The 23,471-nt window shown below is 37.8% G+C and overlaps 1 protein-coding gene across 1 annotated transcript in view; it reads right to left on the bottom strand.

Annotated features, from left to right (window-relative positions):
- The window catches only part of LOC309849181 (phosphatidylinositol 3,4,5-trisphosphate 3-phosphatase TPTE2-like), a gene marked incomplete at its 3' end in the record, with an annotated part of 56,149 nt that overhangs the window by 2,012 nt on the left and 30,666 nt on the right, over positions 1 to 23,471 (bottom strand). The window contains exons 11-14 of the mRNA XM_082701507.1: positions 21,689 to 21,757; positions 3,940 to 3,990; positions 2,295 to 2,456; positions 497 to 616 (exon numbers count right to left, since the gene is read on the bottom strand). Of these exons, the coding sequence (XP_082557633.1) occupies positions 497 to 616; positions 2,295 to 2,456; positions 3,940 to 3,990; positions 21,689 to 21,757 (402 nt within the window). The remainder of the gene's footprint in view (positions 1 to 496; positions 617 to 2,294; positions 2,457 to 3,939; positions 3,991 to 21,688; positions 21,758 to 23,471) is intronic.

The following is a 23,471-nucleotide window of genomic DNA, read 5'->3' as shown; positions in this document are numbered from 1 at the left end:
CATCTTTTCAATAAATGGTACTAGGAAAGCTGGACAGCCACATGCAGAATGAAACTGGATCACTTCCTTACACCATACACAAAGATAAACTCAAAATGGATGAAAGACATAAATGTGAGATAGGAATCCATCAAAATCCTAGAGGAGAACAAAGGCAATAACCTCTTAAACCTCAGTGGGAATTTCAAAATGTAGAGAAGCTCAAGTGAGTACAAGAGGCAAAGTCCCAACTTTCTTCTTTGGAGGCTCCATGTTCTTTATTCAGCTAAAGGTACTTAATCTGTATACCCTTCACTCTTCCCTAAATACAACTATCTTTTAGTGTCTAAGTATGTGGAAATTTGTCTAAATATTCACTTTTGGTAGCTTATTTGGTTCAGGATCAGCACATTCAGACTTCAAAAGATTATACAAAAGGAAAAATACAGAAAAAGACCCCCACCTTCCAAAAAGAAAAGAAATTAAACTTTAAGAGAAATAAACATAAATATCTTACCTGGGGGTAGTTTGAAGAGACTTAAAGTCAAAAAACATATAAATAATATCAATCAATAGAGTCATTACAATAATGACAGCATACAAAAAGTTAAGTGCATCAGAAAAATAGTATTTTATCCTGTAGTATAAAACAGAAAATATTAATGTGTGCTGTCCCAAAGAAATAAAGATATTTTAAAAACAAATTATTTGACTTATTCCATTAACAATTCTAGTTTAATGGATTCTTTAAAATGCATACTAGACTAGATTAAGGAGGAAAACATCCAAATTGTATATTATTTTATAAATACAAGTGACAAAAGCATTAATATGGCAACTTAAGTATGGTAAGAGATAGAACCAAACCATTGAATAAGAGGCAAGCAATACCTTCACGCATTGGGTGAGAAAGGTGGGCTGTTTGGCAATATTACTGAGCAACAGAAGCTAAATGTGTCACAGCCTTAGAGCAAGTGGGCTGTGAGGATTGTGCAGTTCAGTAATTTGGTTTGCAAACTCTGGCTTTGTGCCTACAGTAGAATCCCTGTAGGCTGGGATTTCCCCTGTAAGAGTTGAACTTCTAACCACTTTGCCTTTCTCCCCAACACTGGCTCCTTTAGCCAGGAGCACTGGTGCTCCAAGGAACTCTTCTTTGAATTCAGGGGTAGCTCCTCTAAGGCTCTGAATAACCTAGGGGTAAAAACTGTCCTTGGTTCTGAAGTAGGAGGATAGAAGTTCAGCAGAAAAGGAGACAAGTAGCCTTCTGAAATGCTCTACATGAAATGAGACTGGGGAATTAGTCCCTGACTCTCACTGTTGACATCTTCCAGGGCTTGGCCCGCTTTGTTCACCTTTTCATAAATCCAGCAAGCAAAGAAAATCAGCTGCTGCCTGACCACCAAGCTTTACTGATGGGATGAGCATGCCACAGATCTCTTAATGTACTTCAACATAAATATTCTTTCAACCCGAGGTAGGTGATTGTTCATGACCTATTATCTAGTATTGATACACTGTCAGATTTTATTTAGATTCAACTCTTGTTGAGATTTATATTCATAGCTCACACACATTTTCCTCTTAATAATGTGCACACAGAGACACAATAGTTGCCTGGACCCACTTTGCGATCTCTTTAATCTTTACCTGTTGAAGGATCTACAACATATTGTTGGAAACTAGAGTGCCAGCTGCAACAATAATACTAAAGCCCAATCCAAAAGAAATTAGAATTTGGATTGTTTTCTTGTTGACCATTCCTCCAAGGGGAATAGTTTTTCTTTTCTTTTTACATTTCTTTTTCTTAGTTATTGATCTAGTGTTCCATGATTCATTATTTGCATATAACATCCAGTGTTCATTGCAATATATGCCCTCCTTAATACCCATCATCAGACTAAAACAACCCTAACCTCCTCCCTCTGAAACCCTCAGTTTGTTTCCCAGAGTCCATAGTCTTTCATTGCTTGTCTCCTGCTCTGATTCCACCCCCTTCATTTTTCCTTCCTTCTCCTAATGTCCTCCATGCTATTCCTTATGTTCCACATATAAGGAAAACTATATCATAATTGTCTTTCTCTGCTCGACTTATTTCACTTAGCATAATCCGTTCCAGTTCCATCCATGTCAATCCATGTATACAATGGAATATTACTCGGCCATAAGAAAGGATTAATACCCATCATTTGCATTGAGGAGAAATACTTTGATAAAGAGGGACACATTTGTTGGGTTGCCTTGGTAATTATTTTGGGATGTTGCTCATAGCAGTACAAAATAGCTTCACATGCTTTTAAACAATTAATCAAACTTACCCTTCTACATATGCTCGAAGAAGAACATCCATCAAAAAAAATAAAGCAATAGCTAAAGAAATTGAATGATATTCCAAAGGAATATATGTTGTGCTATTAGCGACAATCAGGTCTGTAATGATGAGAGACAGATCCACAAAGACGAGCATAATTCCAAATATTCTACAACAGAGAAACAGAATAAAGATAAAGTGTTTTTTACTCTTAAACTTAGACTACATTTAGGACAATGATATATACCAAAATGTCACTTGGGATTAAATTGTCCACTGGTACAGAATACTGTGTTGCCTTAGAATCTCAAAACAATTACTAAGTTTTTACCCAATGGAAGCAATTGTTAGAGAATTAAAATTCCCATACCAACATTTCATGTTATCATGCCCTTTTACAAAGGACACATCAGATTAATGCTTCAAGATAGCATAGGCAACCTGAATTAAAATTACATGTCTCAACGTGTAAAGTCAGCTTAAATGCGAAATTTTTTTAAGGGGCTTCTACCAATATCTCATAATAGATAGAATCTCATTTGTATTGCTAACTTTCACAAATTTAGCAATAAAAACCAAGTGAGAGCATGACTAACATGCCCTTAAAAGTCCACTTTGACTAGTAAGAGATTTTATCAGTGAGATTATATATTAATACATGCTTCTAGCACAGTGCTGGGCACATGGGAAGGAATTCAGTTCCATAAATACATACATGATTGAACTCTAAAGTACTTCCTAAATCTTGCTTTCATATATTCTAAACACATTCTTCATAAGCTGATTACACTACTTGTATAATCTATGAAGATAAATGTATTAGTCCTCAAAATACTTTTTTATAATTCCAATGCAAATTGAAATATTATAAATTTTTAATAACTTTTGTACTATATGGTGACTAACTGAACATAATAAAAATTAAAAATAAATTTTAATTTTAAATACATTTAAAAGAAAGCAAGTAATTTGCGTGACTCTATATAGTGGCCGGAAATCTTACAGTCACATAGAGAAGTCCAAGTAGAATGTTTCCAGAATTAGGAGTACTTCTAGACAAATAAAGTGTTTAATACAAACACTTGGATTTTAAAAAGCATCCTTCATTAATTTACTTTTACAGGTAGAAAAAATATACTAATATGTTATTATCAGGCTTAGATACCATTTCTTTGCAATTCTTAATGTTCAGCTTAAACTAAAATTTCAAGACAAATTACATTAAATGAGGCACAAGGACTTTTTAGCAACATATTGACAGTGAAAATGTGCCCCCCTGAGGTACTTTATTATTAAAAATATTTAATGCTAAGTCAAGCAGAGAGAGTCAATTATCCTATGGTTTCACTTATTTGCGGAGCATAACAAATAACATGGAGGACATGGGGAGATGGAGAGGAGAAGGGAGTTGAGAGAAATTGGAAGGGGCGGTGAACCATGAGAGACTATGGACTCTGAAAAAGCAACCTGAGGGTTTTGAAGGGGCAGGGGGTGGGAGGTTGGGGGAGCCTGGTGGCAGGTATTAAGGAGGGCACGTATTGCATGGAGCACTGGGTGTGATGCAAAACAGTGAATATTGTTATGCTGAAAAGAAATTAAAAAACAAATTTAACGATATGTGTAATTATCTCCTTTTCTAGGGTTTCACATACCTGAACGTGAGTGATGATACCAGTGAGTACAAAATTCTACTAATAATGCTGCTGCAAAAAGAAGTAGAAATTAAATTCCAGAGTTTCAAGTTTATCACAGATTTCTTCTAATACATAATATAAATTTAGCCAATAACAAAGGACAATATAGTTTGAAAGTTCTTCCAAAGTTTCACAACAAAATGTTCTTTACCAAGATTTTCAATGTTCTGCTTCATGATTTTAAAACTTTCATATGTAGAATAAATGCAAATAAAATTCAAAACTATGTTTAGTAATATTTCCATTGCCTGTAAAGCCCCAGTCCCAAGTTTATGGTATTATTAAATTTGGGTTCATTAACTAAAGCAAGATAACATGGAGACAGAAAGGCAGGGTAGAAGAGATCAATGTTCCAACTCTCCCATTAATGAACTGTGGGATCCTGTGCAAGTCGTCAAACCTTGGCCAAACCTGTTTCCATAGTAGTAAAACAAAGACCTTCAGTAAATGATACTCTTGTCTTATAACATTCATCTCTTGAAAAAAAGACACACAGGAATACAACACTTAATCATTAATGAGAAACACATTGGAGTGGCAAGTGCACTTTGGAGATACAGAATTTTAGGAAGATACATTTCTTTTTTCTTATTTTTTTAACAATTTTATTTTTTTTATTTACATGACAGAGAGAGGGAGATCACAAGTAGGCAGAGAGGCAGGCAGAGAGAGGGGGAAGCAGTTTCCCTGCTGAGCAGAGAGCCTGATGCGGGGCTTGATCCCAGGACCCTGAGATCATGACCTGAGCTGAAGGCAGAGGCTTAACACACTGATCCACTCAGGTGCCCCTGTAAGATACATTTCAAAGGAGAAACACCCTAGAGACTGGGATCCTTCCATTAACAGGAGGAGGAGAAGTCTGTTTGATGGAGCCTCCAGCTATGCCTGGAGACAAGGTGAGCAAGTTATTGCCCTGCTGAAGTCTACAACACAGGACCCAAATTTCACCCCAAGTAGTATTAATGTGAAAGCAGCTATTACAGCCTGCACCCAAGATTAGACTGGCCAATGGAGTGAACAGATGAATAGAACTGGGTCCTGCTAAAATTCAGTACTGATGAATGCTATTAGGCTAACCTGAGATATAAGAGCTCCCCACTGCCTGAAAATTCTCCCTCCCCCCACTGCGGTCACCACCTCTGCCCAGGCTTAGGAAACTGAAGCTAATGTGGACACAAAACTGATTGGTCAAAAGAGGGTAATTGCCCTGAGGCTGCCATTTTTTTAAAACACACCCTTCTGATCACGCACTGAGTGGATCTCTGGGTAGTGAGGAAATGTAACAATATTTCAGAATTTACTTGACAAAGTGACAATACAGAACCCATGCCTGACAGAATCACAAGGCATGAAAGGGAGGCTTTAATTTCCCTATTTTTTTCTGGGAAGGTGATGGAGTAAGAGGATCCTAAGTTTCCCTTGGACATTCCAATATAGTAGCTGTATCAGTGTAACTAACCCAGAAAATGACCTGAAGACTGACAGAAGAGACCTTCCACAGGTCATCATAGAGAGGAGGCCACACTGAAAAGTGGAGGTGGGGTGGAGATACAGTGGGAAACAAAACTTCTGCTAAGACTAACTGCAAATAAGAGGGACCCCACAAACATGGAAAAGAGAGAGAAGGAGACTCCAGAGAAGTTACCCCAGACTTGGGGTACATGCAATGAGAATACAAGCCCCATAACATTTGGCTTTGAAAGCCAGTAGGGTTTAACTTTGTGAGTTTGTGCAATCAGCAGGACTTAATTCGGGGTACTTTAAAAATCAGTGGGCTTAGTTCTAAGAGAGCCAGAGGGCAATAGGAAACTGAGTCCCTGCCCTTAAGGAGCAAGAAAAACAAGCAATCCCACTGAGATAAGCATAGAAGCAGCAGTTTGAAAAGTATCTGGGGTATAGTGAAGGAGATTTATTTATTAATCTCAGAGTATGTGCTGGAGAGCAGTGATCTTTAGACTTCCCCAAGAACAAAAGAGCTGGTGGGACCATTTGCCCCCTCCCTAGCCTAGATAGCCTGGCACTTATAGGAACCAGTGAAAATACTTTACAGCTACCCTGCCAACAGCATGTCCCCTACCCTTGTATTCTCCTGTGGATCTGCCACATCCAACATGCCCAACTTAGAGGGGCTGCCTTCAAAATGACACCTGCCCTAAGGATGGAAGGTAAAGGGAAGATAACTACACACACTAGTTCTACTGTAGGCCCAACAGCTGAACCTTATAATTGGCAGTGCAGGGTGCCCTGTCAATCAATGCGTGTGCCACCCAAACAGATAGATAAGGGCAGGCATCTGATTAGATTGCCAGACCCATCTGTCAACAAGAACCTGCAAGGGGGCAGCACAGGGAGATAAACCAACAGTTTGGGGTCACTGTAGTTCTGGTAGATGGGTTGGAGGCTGATATCTCGTTAGTCTTCAGGTCTCACCTACCAACCAAAGCCTCTCAGCAGCACAGGGAGAGTGCCCTGAGTTCAGTGTGACTGCAGCCCCAGCAAATGAGTTAAGGGCAGGCATCTTGTCTGACTGCTGATACCACCCAACTGCAAGTCCACGGCAGTCCCAGACTGGCCCCTTGACAGCAGAGTGACCTAAGCCAGCCTACAACAGGCAAATTGTAGCCAACAGGCCATTGTAGCCAACTGGACTGAAGGAAAGTGAGGCTTAACCTACAGCAGTAGAGTACATGGAATCCACATAGGAGAAACCCCTGAAGCGCCTGTTTCTGGTAAACAGGCACCACAGAACCTCTTCTTCATAAGGTTCCTACTTTCAAAGTCAGGAGACATAACTGACTTTCCTAATACATAGAAACAAACACAGGAAGTTAGTTAAAGTGAGGAAACAGAAAAATGTGTCCTAAATGAAAGGACAGGAAAAAACAAGAGCAAAAGAGCTAAAATGAGACAGAGATAAGCAATATGCTTGATTTAAAAGAAAAAAAAACTCAAATTAATGGTCATAAAGATAATTTCTGGACTTAAAAAAAGAGTGGGGGACCTCAGGGAGACCTTCAAAAAAGAGCTATAAAATATAAGAAAGAACCAACCAGAGGTAAAGAACTCAATAACCAAAATTAAAAATATGCTAGAGGGAATAAATAGAGCATAGGAGGCAGAAGAATCAATCAGCAAGATGGAACATAGAGTAACAGAAAGCAATCAAGCTAAACAACAACACAAAAGAATAAAAATATGAAGAGGATAGGAACTCAGCAAAATCATCAAACATAATAACTTAACATTCACATTATAGAAATCCCAAAAGGGGAACAGAAAGAAAAGGGGGCAAAATTTGAAGAAATTGCAGATGAAAACTTCCCAAATTTGGGGATGGAAACAGACATCTAGATCCAGGAGACACAGAGAGCCCCCAATAAAGTCAATACATAGAGGTCCACACCAAGATACATAACAATTAAAAAGGTAGAAGGTAGTGGTAAAGAGATTTTATCTTAAAGCAGCAAGTGAAAAATAAAGCAGTTACATAAAAGGGAAACCCCATAAGTCTATCAGCTGATTTTTCAGCTGAAACTCTGAGGCCAGAAGTGGCATAATATATTCAAAGTGCTGAGAAGAAAAAAAACCTGCCCTTAAGAGCACTCTACTCAGCAATGCTCTCTTTCAGGATAGAAGGAGAAATAAATAGTTCTTCAAAAAAAAAAAAAAAAAGTGAAAGGAGTTCATTGCTACTATACCAGTCTTACAGGAAACATTAAAGGAAATTCTTTTTGTGGAAAGAAAAGGCTATTATCAAGAATTAGAAAATCATGAAAGGAAAATATTTCACATATAATTACAAACATAATAAGTAGTAAATTAGTTATAAAGCCAGTATAGAGGTAAAGCAAAATGCAGTAAAATCAATTGCACCTATAAAAATCAGTCAAGGGATTCATAAAATAAAAGAATATAAAGTCTGACATCACATACATAACATGTGGTGGGAGGTGTAAAAATATAGTGCTTTTAGAAAGGGTTCAAATTTAAGCTACCATCAATTTAATATAGACTGCCATATTCAAAAGATATTACACATGAACCTAATGATAACCACAAATCAAAAACATGTAATTATGCAAAAAAATAAAGAGAAAGGAATCCAAGCATATCACTTTATGAGCCATTAAGCCACAACTGAAGAAAGCAAGAGAAGAACTACAAAAATAACTACAAAGCAAGTAACAAAGGGGCAGCTGGGTGTTTCAGTCAGTTAAGCATCTGCCTTCTGCTCGGGTCATGATCTCAGGGTCCTGAGATCAAGCCCCACATCTGGCTCTCTGCTCAGATGGGAGTCTGCTTATCCCTCTCCCCTGGCACTGCTCATGCTCTCTCTCACTTCCTCTCTCTCTCTCTCTCTCTCTATCTCAAATAAATAAAATCTAAAAAGAATAAAAAATAAAACAAGTAACAAAATGGCAGTAAGTACATGCCTATTTATAATTACTTAAAAGGCAAACGGACTACCTGCTCTAATAAAAAGACACAGGGTGACTGAATGGATAAGCACAAGACCTATCTGTAAATGGTGCCTACAAGAGACTCATTTCAGATCTAAAGACATGTAGATTAAAAGTGAGAGGATGGAAAAACATTTACTATGCAAATGGAAGCAAAAGTCCAGGATAGCAATACTTAGATCAGAAAAACAGATTTTAAACAAAGACTGTAACAAGAGACAGAGACATAAACATAAAGGGAACAAACCAACAAGAAGGCATAATTGTATGCATCCAAATATAACCAATTAGGTGCTCAACCTAGGAGCACCTAAATCCATAAAGCAACTATTAACAGACATAAAGTAAGAAATTGAGAGTAATAACATAATAGTAGGGGACTTTAACATCCCACTTACATCAATGGATAGATCATCCAGACAGAAAATTAACAAGGTAACAGTAGTTTTAAATCACACATTGGACTAGAGGGACCTAACACATAGATTCAGAACATTCCATCCTAGAACAGCAGCATACATATTATTTTTGGAACATTCGCCAGAATAGATCACATGTTAGGCCAGAAATCAAATCTCAAAGGATTCAAAAGGATTGAAATCATATCATGCATCTTTTCCAACCACATAGTACAAAACCAGAAATCAATCACAAGAAAAAAATTTCTTTTAATTTTTTAATTTAAAACCCCAATGTTTATAGCAGCAATGGCCATGGATGCCAAACTGTGGAAAGAACCAAGATGCCCTTCAATGGACGAATGGATAAGGAAGATGTGGTCCATATACACTATGGAGTATTATGCCTCCATCAGAAAGGATGAATACCCAACTTTTTGTAGCAACATGGATGGGACGCGAAGAGATTATACTGAGTGAAATAAGTCAAGCAGAGAGAGTCAATTATCATATGGTTTCACTTATTTGTGGAGCATAACAAATAGCATGGAGGACATGGGGAGTTAGAGAGAAGAAGGGAGTTGGGGGAAATTGGAAGGGGAGGTGAACCATGAGAGACTATGGACTCTAAAAAACAATCTGAGGGCTTTGAATTGGCGGGTGGGTGAGAGGTTGGGGTACCAGGTGGTGGGTATTATAGAGGGCATGGATTGCATGGAGCACTAGGTGTGGTGAAAAAATAATGAATACTGTTATGCCGAAAATAAATAAAAAATATGCTGAGTGAAATAAGTCAAGCAGAGAGAGTCAATTATCATATGGTTTCACTTATTTGTGGAGCATAACAAATATCATGGAGGACAAGGGGTGTTAGGAGAAGGGAGTTGGGGTAAGTTGGAAGGGGAGGTGAATCATGAGAGACTATGGACTCTGAAAAACAATCTGAGGGGTTTGAAGTGGCGGGGGGGTAGGAGGTTAGGGTACCAGGTGGTGGGTATTATAGAGGGCATGGATTGCATGGAGCACTGGGTGTGGTGAAAAAATAATGAATACTGTTTTTCTGAAAATAAATAAATTGAAAAAATTTTTTAAAAAGTAAATTAAAAATTAAAAAAAAATTAATCAAATTTTAAAATTTAAAACTAAATAACTTGCTACTAAACAATGAATGAGTCAACCAAGAAATCAAAGAGGAATTAAAAAATACATGAAGACAAATGAAAATGAAACACAATGGTCCAAAATCTTTGGGATGCATCAAAAGCTGTTCTAAGATGAAAGATTATATCAATACAGGCCTACCTCAATTAGCAAGAAATACCTCAGATAAACAACCTAACCTTACACCTAAAGGAGCTGGAAAAAGGACAAAACCAAAGCCAGAAGAAGGAAGGAAACAATAAAGGTTAGAGTAGAAATAAGTGAAATGGAGACTTAAAAACAATAGAACAGATTAATGAAACCAGGAGCTTGTTCTTTGAAAGGATCAAGAAGATTGATGAGCCTTAAGCCAAACTCAAAAAGAAAGAGCTAGAGTGAGAGTGAAAGAGGACATGGCAGTGAGTACACACAAATAAATACATTCAGAAATGAAGGAAGGGAGATACAACTCCACAAAATTACAAATGTTTATAAGAAAATCTCATGAAAAATGATATGTGAACAAATTGGACAACGTAGAAGAAATGGATAAATCCTAGAAATAGAACCTCCCAAAACTGAATCAGGAAGACATAGAAAATTTGAACAGGCCAATTACTAGCATGAAATTGATTAAGTCATTGAAAATACTCCTGATAAAACTCCAGGACCAGGTGGATTCACAGATGAATTCCATTAAACATTTAAAGAGCAGTTAATAACTATTCTTCCCAAGTTATTCCAAAAATAGAAGAGGAAGAAAAGCTTCCAAATTCCTTCTATGAGGCCACCATTACCCTGATACCAAAACCAGATAGACACTACAAAAAAGAATTACTGGCCAATATCACTGAAGACCATAGATCCAAAATCCTCAATATGCTAACAGACCAAATCCAACAATAGATTAAAAAGAACTTGCCATCAAAACCAAGCAGGCTTTATTTCAAGGATGCAAGAGTGATTCAATGTTTCAAGTCAATCAGTGTGATACAACACATCAACCAGGGAAAGGATGATACATATATGATCATTTCAATCAATGCAGAAAAGACACTCGACAAATATAGCATCCATTCATGATAAAAACTCAACAAAACAGGTTTAGATGAAATATCCCTCCATATAATAAAGGCCATATATGCAAACCCACAACTAATACTATATTTAATGGTGAAAGACTGGGAGAATTTCCCCTGTCAGGAACAAGAAAAGGATGTCTATTCTCACCACTTTTATTCACCATAGTGCTCAAAGTCCTAGCCATAGCAATCAGACAAGAAAAAGAAATAAAAGCCATCTAAATTGGTAAGGAGAAAGTTAGTCTCTATTTGCAGGTAATCCAATATTATATATAGAAAGCCTTAAAGACTATACCAAAAACTCCTAGAACTGATAAATGAAGTCATTAAAGTCCCAGAATACCAAATTAACATATAGAAATTTGTTGCATGTCTAAGCACTAATAAAGTAGCAGGAAAGTTAAGAAAACAATCCCATTTACAACTGCACCAAAAGGAGTAAAATACCTAGGAATAAGCTTAACCAAGGAGAAGGAAGAATATACTCTGAAAACTTTCAAACATTGATTAAAGTAGTTGAAGATGACACAAACAAAGGGAAAGATATTCCATGCTTGTGGTTTGGGAAAACAAATATTATTAAAATAGACATACTACCCAAAGCAATCTATACATTTAATGCAATCCCTATCAAAATATCAAAAGCATTTTTCATAGAATTAGAACAAAGCATCCTAAACTGTTGTATGGAACCACAAGAGAACTCAAATGACTTAAGCAATCTTGCAAAGAACAGCAAAGTGGAACATATTACAATCCCAGATTTCAAGATATACTACAAAGTTATAGTAATCACAACAGTATAGTACTGGCACAAAAACAGAGATATAGACAAAAGGAACATATTAGAGAGCCCAGAAATAAACCCAGGCTTTTGTGGTCAACTAATCTACAGCAAAGGAGACTAGAATATACAATGGGGAAAAAGATTGTCTCTTTAACAAATGATGTTGGGAAAACTGGACAGCTACATGAAAAGGAGGGAAACTGGGTCACTTTCTTACACCATACACACAAATAAACTTGCAGTAGATTAAAGACGTAAATGTGAGACCTCAACCATAAAAGCTATAGAAGAAAATATAGGCAGTAATTTCTTTGCCCTCGACCATAGCAACATTTTCCAGGATATATCTCCTAAGGTAAGGGAAACAAAAGCAAAATTAAATTATTGGGACGATAACAGAATAAAAAGCTTTTGCAAAATGAAGGAAGCAAACAAACAAAAAGACAATCTGCTAACTGTGAGAGGTTATTTGAAAATGACATATCTGTTAAAGGATTATCCAAAATATGTAAAAACAAATACAACTCAACATTAAAAACCAAAAAAAAAAAACATCCAATTTGAAAATGAGCAGATGAACAGACATTTCTCCAAAAAAGACCTACAGATGGCCAACAGACACAGGAAAATATCCTCAACATCAGACATTATTAGGGAAATGTAAATCAAAACTACAATGGGATATCTTCTCACATATGTCAGAATTGCTAAAATCAACAACACAAGAAATGACAGTTGTTAGTGAGAGTGGGGAGAAAAAGGAACCCTGAACACGATCGGTGACAATACCAACTGGTACAGTCGCTGTGGAAAACAGATGGAAGTTCTTCAAAAAATTAAAAATAGAATTACCATATGAACCAGTAATTTCACAACTGGGTATTTGAAAAACATGAATTCCAATGATATATGCATTGCTATGTTCATTAAAGCATTATTCGCAGTAGCCAATTTATGAAAGCAGCCCAAGTGTTCATTGATAAATGGATGGCTAAAGAAGAGGTGGTATATATACATACAATGGAATATTATTCAGACATAAAAAATGAAATTTTGCCATTTGCAACAACATATACAGATCTAGAGAATATAATGTTGAGTAAAATAAGTCAGAGAAAGACAAATACTGTATGAGATCATTCATTTGTGGATGTTAAGAAGCAAAACAAACAGATAAGGAAATAAAAAGACAAAAATCAGACTCTTAGATATAGAGAACTAATTGACGGTTACCATAGGAGAAGTAGGTGGGCATAGGTAAAATAGGTGAAGAGGATTAAAGAGTACATTTAACATAATAAGCTCTGAGTAATGTATAAAATTGCTGAATCACTGTATTGTACACCTGAAACTATTAAACACTGCACGTTAATTATACTAGAATTTTTTTAAAAGAAGTTGTTCCTGTAGCAGTTATTGATAAGATACAAGGATATCCACATCTCACCACACCATAACAGCTGCAAACTTTCCTAGGTTCCTTAAGCTCTTGGTATCCATTTATCCTTTGCATGGCTCAAGAGCTTCAGCACCTTTATAGATTTGTAAGAACAGAAGCCCATTGGGATTGGTCTTCAAAGGAAAGAGAAGCATTTGAAGAAGCCAAGGTGGCTGTTACACAGATCCAAGACTTAAGCGTTCATGTACAGGGGCAGCCACTTGACTGGATGGAGTCAGTTACCCAGAAGGGTTTTGATGGAATTTATGGCAATGGCAAGGGCACAAATGCATACTGTAAGGCTTCTGGTCACTGTAATGAAAAGGAACTGAAGCATGATAATGCATTTTAGAACAACTGTGGGCTAATTACCATGCCTTACGGCAAGTAGAAGACATGACTAACAGGATCCCAGTGACCATTTGCACTCAGCATCCTATAGCAGCATGGCTAAAGGATACATTCCAAGAGCCCAAGTCAGATATTGCCCAAATCCAGACTGCAGCTAAATGGTATGTCTACTTGCAACAACACAGTACCTTGACAAATAGCCCTCTTAGTGTGGAGCCACACTCCATTCTTGGCCTGTTGACTCATGTCACCTCTGAAGGAAAGCCATTAACTGAGGTTGCAAAGCCACCACAGTTGCCATTCTTTACAGTTACCAATCCCTGATCATGCCTGTAGAGTCAGCAAGGGTCAGCAAGGTGTGACCTCTGCACCTGGACAGCTACTGCCATCCAACCCTCAACTGAAACTATCTAATGGACTCTGGTGCCAGACATAGAAGTCAATGGGCTGAACTGCAAACAACATAAGCGCTTCATGAGCCCAATTCCATTGTTCTATGCACAGAATCTGGGAAATCTATAAGGGACCAACCATATGATTTCTTCAATGGAAGGCACAGGACTAGATGGTGACAGGGCACCCATGCTGGGGAATCAACATGTGGAACTCCAGTGCATACAAGGTATGAACACTACTGTTTACCATGTAGATGCACACACTGCACACACCCCACCTGGTAATCAACAGAACGATGAGTTGGGCCACATCTGCCTCCTAGAAGACTTGCCAAAAGAAGACAATGCCACCTAGCTATACAACATGGGAAATTGAGGACAACAGACCTTGTGGGCAGTTGTTAAGAACTGGGACTTACCACTGCATTACCAAGACACTGTAACCATCTACCGACAAAGCCCAACCTGTGCCCAGGAACAACCATGACCTTTGTCAAGAGACACAGACAGGTAGTGGGGAAGAAAACAGAGCACTCCATTCAGAGATAGCAGATTGACTGGTCCCCTGCCACTCTCTGATGGCTGACATTATGCTTTGACATGCATGACACTTATTCAGGACTCCTGCAAGCCAACCCCACCAAGTATGCCACACAGAAGGCCACCATCTGTGGCCTGGAACAGCTGTGTGTTACATACAGGGTGCCCACTGATACTGACAGCAACCAAGGCTCCCATTTCACAGGACATAAAGTTCAAAGGGGGCCAAAGCTCAAGATGTCCATTGGCATCTTCATCTACCATGTAATCCCAGTACAGCTCAGTTGGCCTTTTGGAAACACCACCTGTCAACAGTTATACAGACATTAAATAAATATATACATTCCAATAGTGCCTATACTCTACTTGCTCAAGGACCCCTGATGTCACCCTTAGAATACAAGTAGACAGCATGCAGGAAGATGCTCTTTGCTGCATGTAGGGACACAAGATAACCTTTTACTGCCCTTGCCACAAGATCTATCTATAGCAGAACATGTAACTATGTAGCGCTGGAAATGACAAACAAGTGTACAGTGTTTTGGGTTTTCAGTCCTGTAGGATAGGGATAGAAGAAGACCCAACCATCCCCCCCATTTCTTTACCCCATTCCACTGAAAACAAAGAAGCGCATGCACCCCAATAGGCCTCTCATGAAAAGGGATACTATCATAATGGCCCTACAGAGAATTATTATAACCCCACTATCCTTTCCAAGTTTGTCCTGCCATGTAGCAGAAAAGGAGCTAACAATTTGGTACAGTCAGTTTGGAGCTAGACTGAGGCCAGGGGTGGGGTTATCCAGGAACACCCACCCCTCCTGATTCTATAGGTCAGTTGTCACTAGCCTTTTCTGGTGCCTACTCAACATCTTACTTTTTGCCCTTAGATTCTGCACAGGAAACCCATTTACCTAATGGACCCTGACCACAACTTCTTATAGAAAAGGATCAACTACTGGGTGTGTAGTGAACTCCCCCTATCAGCGACCATGGGCCTCCTTTGACAAATTCAAGCTGCCCTCCAAAGCACTTGGGAATGCTTTTATACGTGGTATAACACTTTCTTTCCCCTACTTGGATGGACCCATATTCACTAGGTATCCAGGCTCCCTGCCCAGGAAGACACAAAGAGCAAAATTTTTCCCTTGATATGGGAACAGTTAAATAAGATTCTACGTATAGAATAGGTATGGGATGGCTTTTGGGATGATTAAATGGGATGATTAAATGGGTTTTTTGGGGTGATTAAATGCAACATTGGTTCAAATCATGGGAATAGCCCCATTTGCATAGAGAGGCACAACAGGACCACAGATGCTACAGGTCATAATGTAGGATGGATCCCCACACAACAATGCAGTTACACTTTACTCATCATTGCTGGTACCTGACTATGGAAACAAGCATCCATTCCTGTTGGTGCCTTCCCCTCTCTGTGGGGATGGCTTTGGGCATGTGGTACTCATGGCAGGCCCTACTTACCCTATAACTAGACTAAGTGCTGAATCTGGGGTGCCCCTACCTGCCAGGCCACATACTCACCCACTTATAGGAGAAGCCTACCAACTGGGAGGTGGTCAGGGCCTGACATAGAACCAACAGAACATCTTGGTGGTTCCAACCCCTGTCCATTCTCTCCCCTTCTGTGGCTGACCACTGACGTAGAATGCAGGTATAAGCTTTAGCCAAACACATGACTACCACCTTTAATTCCACCCATAAGGCAGTCACCCTCCTCACTGGAGAGTTTCCAAATGAGACAAGCAGTTCTGCAAAATAGAATCGCCCCTGGCATGTGCTGTCATCAAGATGGACTGCTGCATGCATGTACCAGTCACTTCAAGAAACTTTAATTATGGGTCTCATTTTGGACTTAGTCAAGGGAATATGGGAAACCTGAGGTTTATTTAGGTACTCACTAGACTTAACTTTAAAGAGGCAGGTTTTGATAGTTTCAGGAGAGGAGGAATGGGAATAGATTAGGAGGAAAATGCAAGTTCTATAGAGAGAATAGAGGAAAGTGACACCAGAGTTGGGGCCTGAGCACAAGGTGACTTCTACTGTCTGCAACCAAGGGGTGGGTGGCCCAGGGAATGGGGTGAGGCCTCAGAAGCCATTTTGACCCCTTTCAATTGCTTGTTTGCCTCAATTCATTTAGAGATATTATACACAAGTAATGAATCATTGAACACTACAACAAAAACTTATGATGTACTATATGTTGGCTAAGTGAATATAATGAAATTTTTTGAAAAATAAAGAAATAGTATTTCACAAAGAGGCAAAACAGAATCCTGAAAACATCTGAAAGCCTCAAGGTACCATTTAAAGGAGGTATCTCATTCAGTTTTTTGTTTGTTTGTTTGTTTTGGAGCCATGACTTTCTAACTTAATTTTGAGTAAAACAAGTTTGGGGATATTAAAATTTCTTATAAGGCCACTTAAGTTATAAATTATTTTTGGTCAGGTCAGTACACTTAGTGATAAATTACATGTGAAGGGACCATAGTTTGAAAATATAAAACCAACAGAGTGCCCATAGTGGTGAAGGAGGAAAAGAGGAGGCAGCCCTCAGAGCGTTTTGATGACCGGCATCCCATTTCTTAGATAAACTCTTAAACAGCAGTGTCAGTAGGAGCAGCGTGGTTCTAGAAGGAATCCGGCCAAAAGCCAGCAAAGTTCCAGTAGTAAAATGTGGTTCCGTAAAGGAGTCAGACCAAAGGATAGCACAGTTCAGTAGGAGCAATCTGATCCCAAACAGGAGTCAGACTAAAGGCTTGTGTAATTCCAACAGGCACAGTTCCTCATGGCATGGTCCAGTCCCCAAAGGGGGTCAGACCAAAGGCCAACACAGTTCAAATACACAGTTCCAACAGGGAGAGTCTGGTTCTGAAAAAGAGTTGGACCAAAGGCCAAATGAGTACTTTCAAATAAAAAAACACAAATACAAAACACAAGACCTTGAAACAGATCCTGAATAAAGTCTGAAGAGCTTGAACACAAAGTGTAAAGCTCAAAATCCAGGAGAAAACTTACCCTCAAACCCCAGGGTGGGCAAGAAAGCAGTGAGCACAATTGGCTCTGTGGGTACCAGCACCTCTTTGCTCACCAGCCTCAGAGCTGTTGGGGGTCTTCTCTGAGTCCCATTTCTGATCACCAAGTAATGTTAACCTTAAAAATAGAACTGCCATCAGGGAAATACAAATCAAAACCACAATGAGATACCACCTCACACCAGTCACAATGGCTAAAATTAACAACTCAGGAAACAACAGATGTTAGCAAAGATGTGGAGAAAGGGAAACCCTCTTATGCTGGTGGTGGGAATGGAAACTGGTGCAGCCACTCTGGAAAAGAGTATGGATGTTCCCCCAAAAGTTAAAAATACAACTACCCTACGACTCAATAATTGCACTATTAGGTATCTAACCAAAAGATGCAAATACAGTGATTCAAAGAAGCACATGCACCCCAATGATTATAGCAGCAATGTCCACAATAGATAAACTATGGAAAGGGTCCACATATCCATCAACAGATGAATGGATAATGAAGATGTGGTGTATATATACAATGGAATAATATTCAGCCATCAAAAAGAATGAAATATTGCTATTGCAATGACGTGGATGGAACTAGAGGGTATTATGCTAGGCAAAATAAGTCAGAGAAAGGCAAATATAGGAGTTCACTCATATGTGGAATTTAAGAAACAAAACAGATGAACATAGGGGAAGGGAAGGAAAAATCAGATGAAAACAGAGGGCGTGACAAACCATAAGAAACTCACAACTCTAGGAAACAAACTCAGGGTTACTGGAGGGTTGGTGCGGGGCGATGGGGTAAGTGGGTGATGGTCATGAAGGAGGGCCCTTGATGGAATGAGCACTTGATGTTATACGCAACTGATGAATCACTGAACTCTACCTCTGAAACTAATAATACAGTATATGTTAATTAAATTGAATTCAAATGTAAAAATATTTTAAAAAATAAAAATAATAAAACTGCCAGTTATTTTACCAGCAAAAATGAGTTTATTCAGGAATTGACTCTGTGGGTACTGGCACCTGTTTGTTTGCTCACCAGCCTCAGAGCTGTTGGGGGTCTTCTCTGGATCCCATTTTTTTTTTTTTTGGATCCCATTTTTGATCACTAAGTAAAAATAAACTTAAATTTAAAAATATTTTAAAAGAAAAAATATAAAATTACCAGTTATTTTACCAGCAAAAATGGATTCATTTGGGAAGAGCAGAGAATTGCAATCCAGGACAAGCAAGCTATGGCAAAACCACAAAGGAGAGAAATACTCTTTTATAGAGAAAAGGGGGAAGTTGGAAGGGGTTGTTATAAACTAAAAGTAAACAATAAACTGGTCGGTTGTAAACAGTAAAAGTAAGAGAGTAAATTGGGAGGCTTAAGTATAGTGGTTCTTCATTGGTTGAGTTGTGACAATTTCTCTTGGCTGGGCTGTGTTAGTATTGATTTGCAGTCTCTTTCTGTTGGATGTGCAACTGACTGCAAGTGTTAGGGTATGAGAGCTCCCCTTGCCAAACTTCACAAGTCTGTTTTAGTGAGATTTCCTTTATTAATTTTCACAATGTAAAAAATGTTATTTTTTTAAGGCAGCTGCCTTCTGCTCAGGTCATGGTCCCAGCGTCCTGGGATCGAGTCCCACATCGGGCTCCTTGCTCGGAGGGAAGCCTGCTTCTCCCTCTGCCTCTGCCTGCCATTCTGTCTGCCTGTGCTCGCTCTCTCCTCCTCTCTCTCTCTCTGATAAATAAATAAAATCTTTTAAAAAAAAAACTTTCAGTGAACTGCAGAATTGCAAATAGAAGAAACTTCCTTAACATGACAAGCACCATTTACAAAAAGCCATAGCCATTGCTACAGTTAATGGCAATCTTGATGGTGAAAGACTGACTTTTTTCTCCAGTGATTAGGAATTTAGGCTGTCAGTTCACACTTTCTTCTATTCAAAGTTGTATTGGAGGCCCTAGACAGTGCAATAAGGCAAGGAAAGGAAGTAACAGAAATAAAGATTAGAAAGAAAGAAATAACACTCCCCCTATTTGCCGATGATATGCTTGTTCTACCAAGAATATCCCAAGGAATCTGCATAAAAGTTAATGGAACTAAAATGTAAATTTAAAAAAAAAAAAGTTACCAAGTAAAGGCCAATATATAAAATTCAATTATATTTCTATAGATGAGCAATAAAACATTGAAAAATAGAAATGTAAGCAACTGTACCATTTATATTAGCACCAAAGCCCATGAAATACTTTGGTATAAATTAACAAAATATATGCAAGATGTGCATGCTGAAAATTATAAAACATGATGAAAGAGAAGAAAACATGGTCCAAATAAGAAATGTATCATGTTCATAGATTAGAAATTTCAATATCGATGTTAATTTTCCACATACCAATTTATACATTCAACAAAATCTTTTTAAAAATCACAGCATTATTTTTTATAGATATTGACAACCTGATTCTAAAATTTGAATGGAAAGGCAGAGTAATGCCACTACGTGATTTGAGCATTTACTCTAAAGTTAAATAGGACAATGTGGTATTAAGGAAAGAACAGACACACAGAAGGGTAGAACAAAAGAGAGATCAGAAATAGACCCCTATAGATATATATGGGCAACTGATTTCAACAAAAATGCAAAGGCAATTCTATGGACAAAAGAGAATCTTACAAGAAACCATAGTGGAGTTACTGGACATACATTTTCACAAAGAATGCTCTTCAACCTGTATCACACAACATACACAAAAATTAACTCAAAAAGGATTCATATAGCTAAATGTAAAACCTGAAACTGTGAAACTTCTAGAAGAAAGCAGAAAATATTTGTCACCTTGGATTATGAAAAGATTTCTTAGATTGAACACCAAAGCCCTACCATGAGAAAAAATTAGATTTCCTCAAAATTTAAAATTTCCACTGTGCAAAAGACACTATTAAAAAAATGAAAAGACAAACTACAGATTGGGAGAAAATACTTGTAAAAGATTCATCTGATAAAAAAAACTTGTATAGGAAGATGTGGTCCATATACACTATGGAGTATTATGCCTCCATCAGAAAGGATGAATACCCAACTTTTGTAGCAACACGGACAGGACTGGAAGAGATTATGCTGAGTGAAATAAGTCAAGCAGAGAGAGTCAATTATCATATGGTTTCACTTATTTGTGGAGCATAACGAATATCATGGAGGACAAGGGGTGTTAGAGAGGAGAAGGGAGTTGGGGTAAATTGGAACGGAAGGTGAATCATGAGAGACTATGGACTCTGAAAAACAATCTGAGGTGTTTGAAGTTGCGGGGGTTGAGAGGTTGGGGTACCAGGTGGTGGGTATTATAGAGGGCATGGATTGCATGGAGCACTGGGTGTGGTGAAAAAAATAATGAATACTGTTTTTCTGAAAATAAATAAATTGAAAAAATTTTAAAAAAACTTGTTTTCAGCATATATCAAGATCTCTCAAAACTCAACAATAAGGGAAAAAATTTAAAAACAGGCAAGATGAGACTGATGGGGCACAATCAGGATGGTATTACTTAAAAATAAAATCTAAAAAAGAAAAAGCATTTAAAAATTTAAAAATTTACTCCAAATTTGGGAAAATATTAACAATATAACAACTTACAGAATAATAGCTATAGGAGACCAGAGGGAAAATTGATTAAAACTACCCAACTTTTTTGGGTCCCACTTGCTCATAGAAAAAATCCACAAAATATATTCTGGGTACCAAAATATATCCAGAAGAAAAATGAGGAAGGAACACAACTAAGGAATAAGTAGCATTCTGAAACCCTCTGTTAAGAAAACTTTACTCTAAAATTATTATCTATTAAAAATATTTTCACATTTTTAAACTAGAAGAACACTTATTTGTGAAACTTTAGAAATATTTTTTCCAAGCATGGTACTCATCTGCAAATTCAATTTGAGTCATTATTGTATACATCCCCTCTCAAACATTTTGATACCTTTTCAGATTTTCTCTTTGCCTCTGTACAAGATCTACCTTTACAAAAATAAGAGATCCACTGATGGCTCCCTTCCTCAAAACTTCAAACTGACTTACTCATTTGAATTGAGAAAGACACTGTCTTCAGTATCTTCATCATGGAACCTGGAGAGTCGTTCCATTATACTATAACCGCCAACAAATGCAAAAACATGTCATTAGAGATTTGCTACATGTAACAGCAATGTGATAATTTATTTAAACAAAAACAATTCCTTGAATCTAAAGGATATGGTAAACATGACTTAGCTCACTGGACGACCTAAATATTTAGAAAAAACTTTAGACTTGTTGTCCAGAAAACTCTGTATTCTCATGGGTATTTCCAAGATCAAATTTTGTGAATCTCTCTAGCGTTCTCTCCCCCACCTCCCTCCTTCTATTCTCTCTCCTCCCACCCTTCTCCCTTCTCTATTTTTCCTCCCCGCCCCCACACCCTCAGTCTATCTCCTATCTTAGTCTTCTGACTGTCTTCCTCTGTGTCCCTCTTTCTTCGGCTCTCTCTCTATGTAGAGAGATCATTGTATATATAGCACTGACCCAAATAAATGACATCAGTAATCTTTCATGCACCATCATTGAAAGTTGAAATATATTAAAGTGTAGTCAAATACTTCTGGTGTCACTTTATTCAGGTCAGTATGAAGAATTAAAACTGTACATGGAACCAAGTGACTTCAGAGACTTACTTTTTTTTAGGTTGAAATTAGATACATTTGCTCTACAATATATAAACTGACTGAACTCTTAAAAATATGTCAATTAGTTATTTAGAACCTCAGTCCCTCTACCACCTTCTACTCTTCAAATATCATGGATATCCTTTCCCTGGATAGGATTTAAATAACTTTTGGAGACAAGGACTTCATAACTAATTAGATCTCAAAAACTTTAGTATCCCCCTTCCTTTCCCTTTATATATTTATATTTCACCTTTCGTTGGTGGCTACTTTTTTCAACACACTAAAATCAGAGCTATGGGATTAAAAATACACATAGGAAGACTCCATGTTTTTCTACAGTGATTTTTAAACACAAATTAGTTACAATTACTCTACAATTTATAATGTAGTTGACCCCCAAAAATTACATCTTCATCAACTCACTGAAGCCTAGTATCATATAATTTTTCCTTGGAAATGAATGTTGTTTGTAATGAAAACCTTAGTTCTGTGGAAAAAATTAATAAATCAGGTTTAAGTACACTTCTTTTAATTACCAATACCATTTTGTGATTAAATTTGCTTCAAATTCAGCTGAGTTTGTAGATACTCACCTTGCTTGCCCTTGTAATTTTCTGCCTTCTCAAGTCCCTAAACCACCTATTAACCCATCCTAGAAGCCTTTCCTGCACCTCAGAAAGGGTCAGGTAACTGCCAACCTGCCTTCAGTGTGATGGTAAGTTTAGGGCACCAGACTCACATGTTGACAGCACTCTGGGAGGTCAGAGATACATCCAGCGTCTGCTAGCTCCATTTTTTTTTTTTTTTCTGCTGGGGGGTCCTATGCTCCCTATCCACCACTAAGTCCTCCTTGCTCCAAATTCAATTCTGTCTTCTCTTGGCCCACATACTTAGGGAGTACATTGAATCTCATACTTGGGCAATCTGGTACTTTCCTAAGTGTTTTGGATGCTACAGGTAACAGACTATTTCCTTTTATGATCTGTTCTTTTTCCCCCAGAAAAGATGCAAAAGAGAAAGGAAGTTACATACTGAAAGTTGCAAAGACTTTAGATAAAGTACCAAAGAAACTCATTGCCATGAATACTTTCCTTAATTCCACAAATCTCAGTATCTCCCTTCCTCTATCTCCATATGTTTATATCTCACCTTTCATC

The sequence above is a fragment of the Mustela nivalis genome, assembly GCF_964662115.1.
Source record: "Mustela nivalis genome assembly, chromosome: 15".
Taxonomy (NCBI): domain Eukaryota; kingdom Metazoa; phylum Chordata; class Mammalia; order Carnivora; family Mustelidae; genus Mustela; species Mustela nivalis.
Note: the sequence above shows the minus strand (reverse complement) of the source record. Positions and strands in the feature narration are given on the sequence as shown.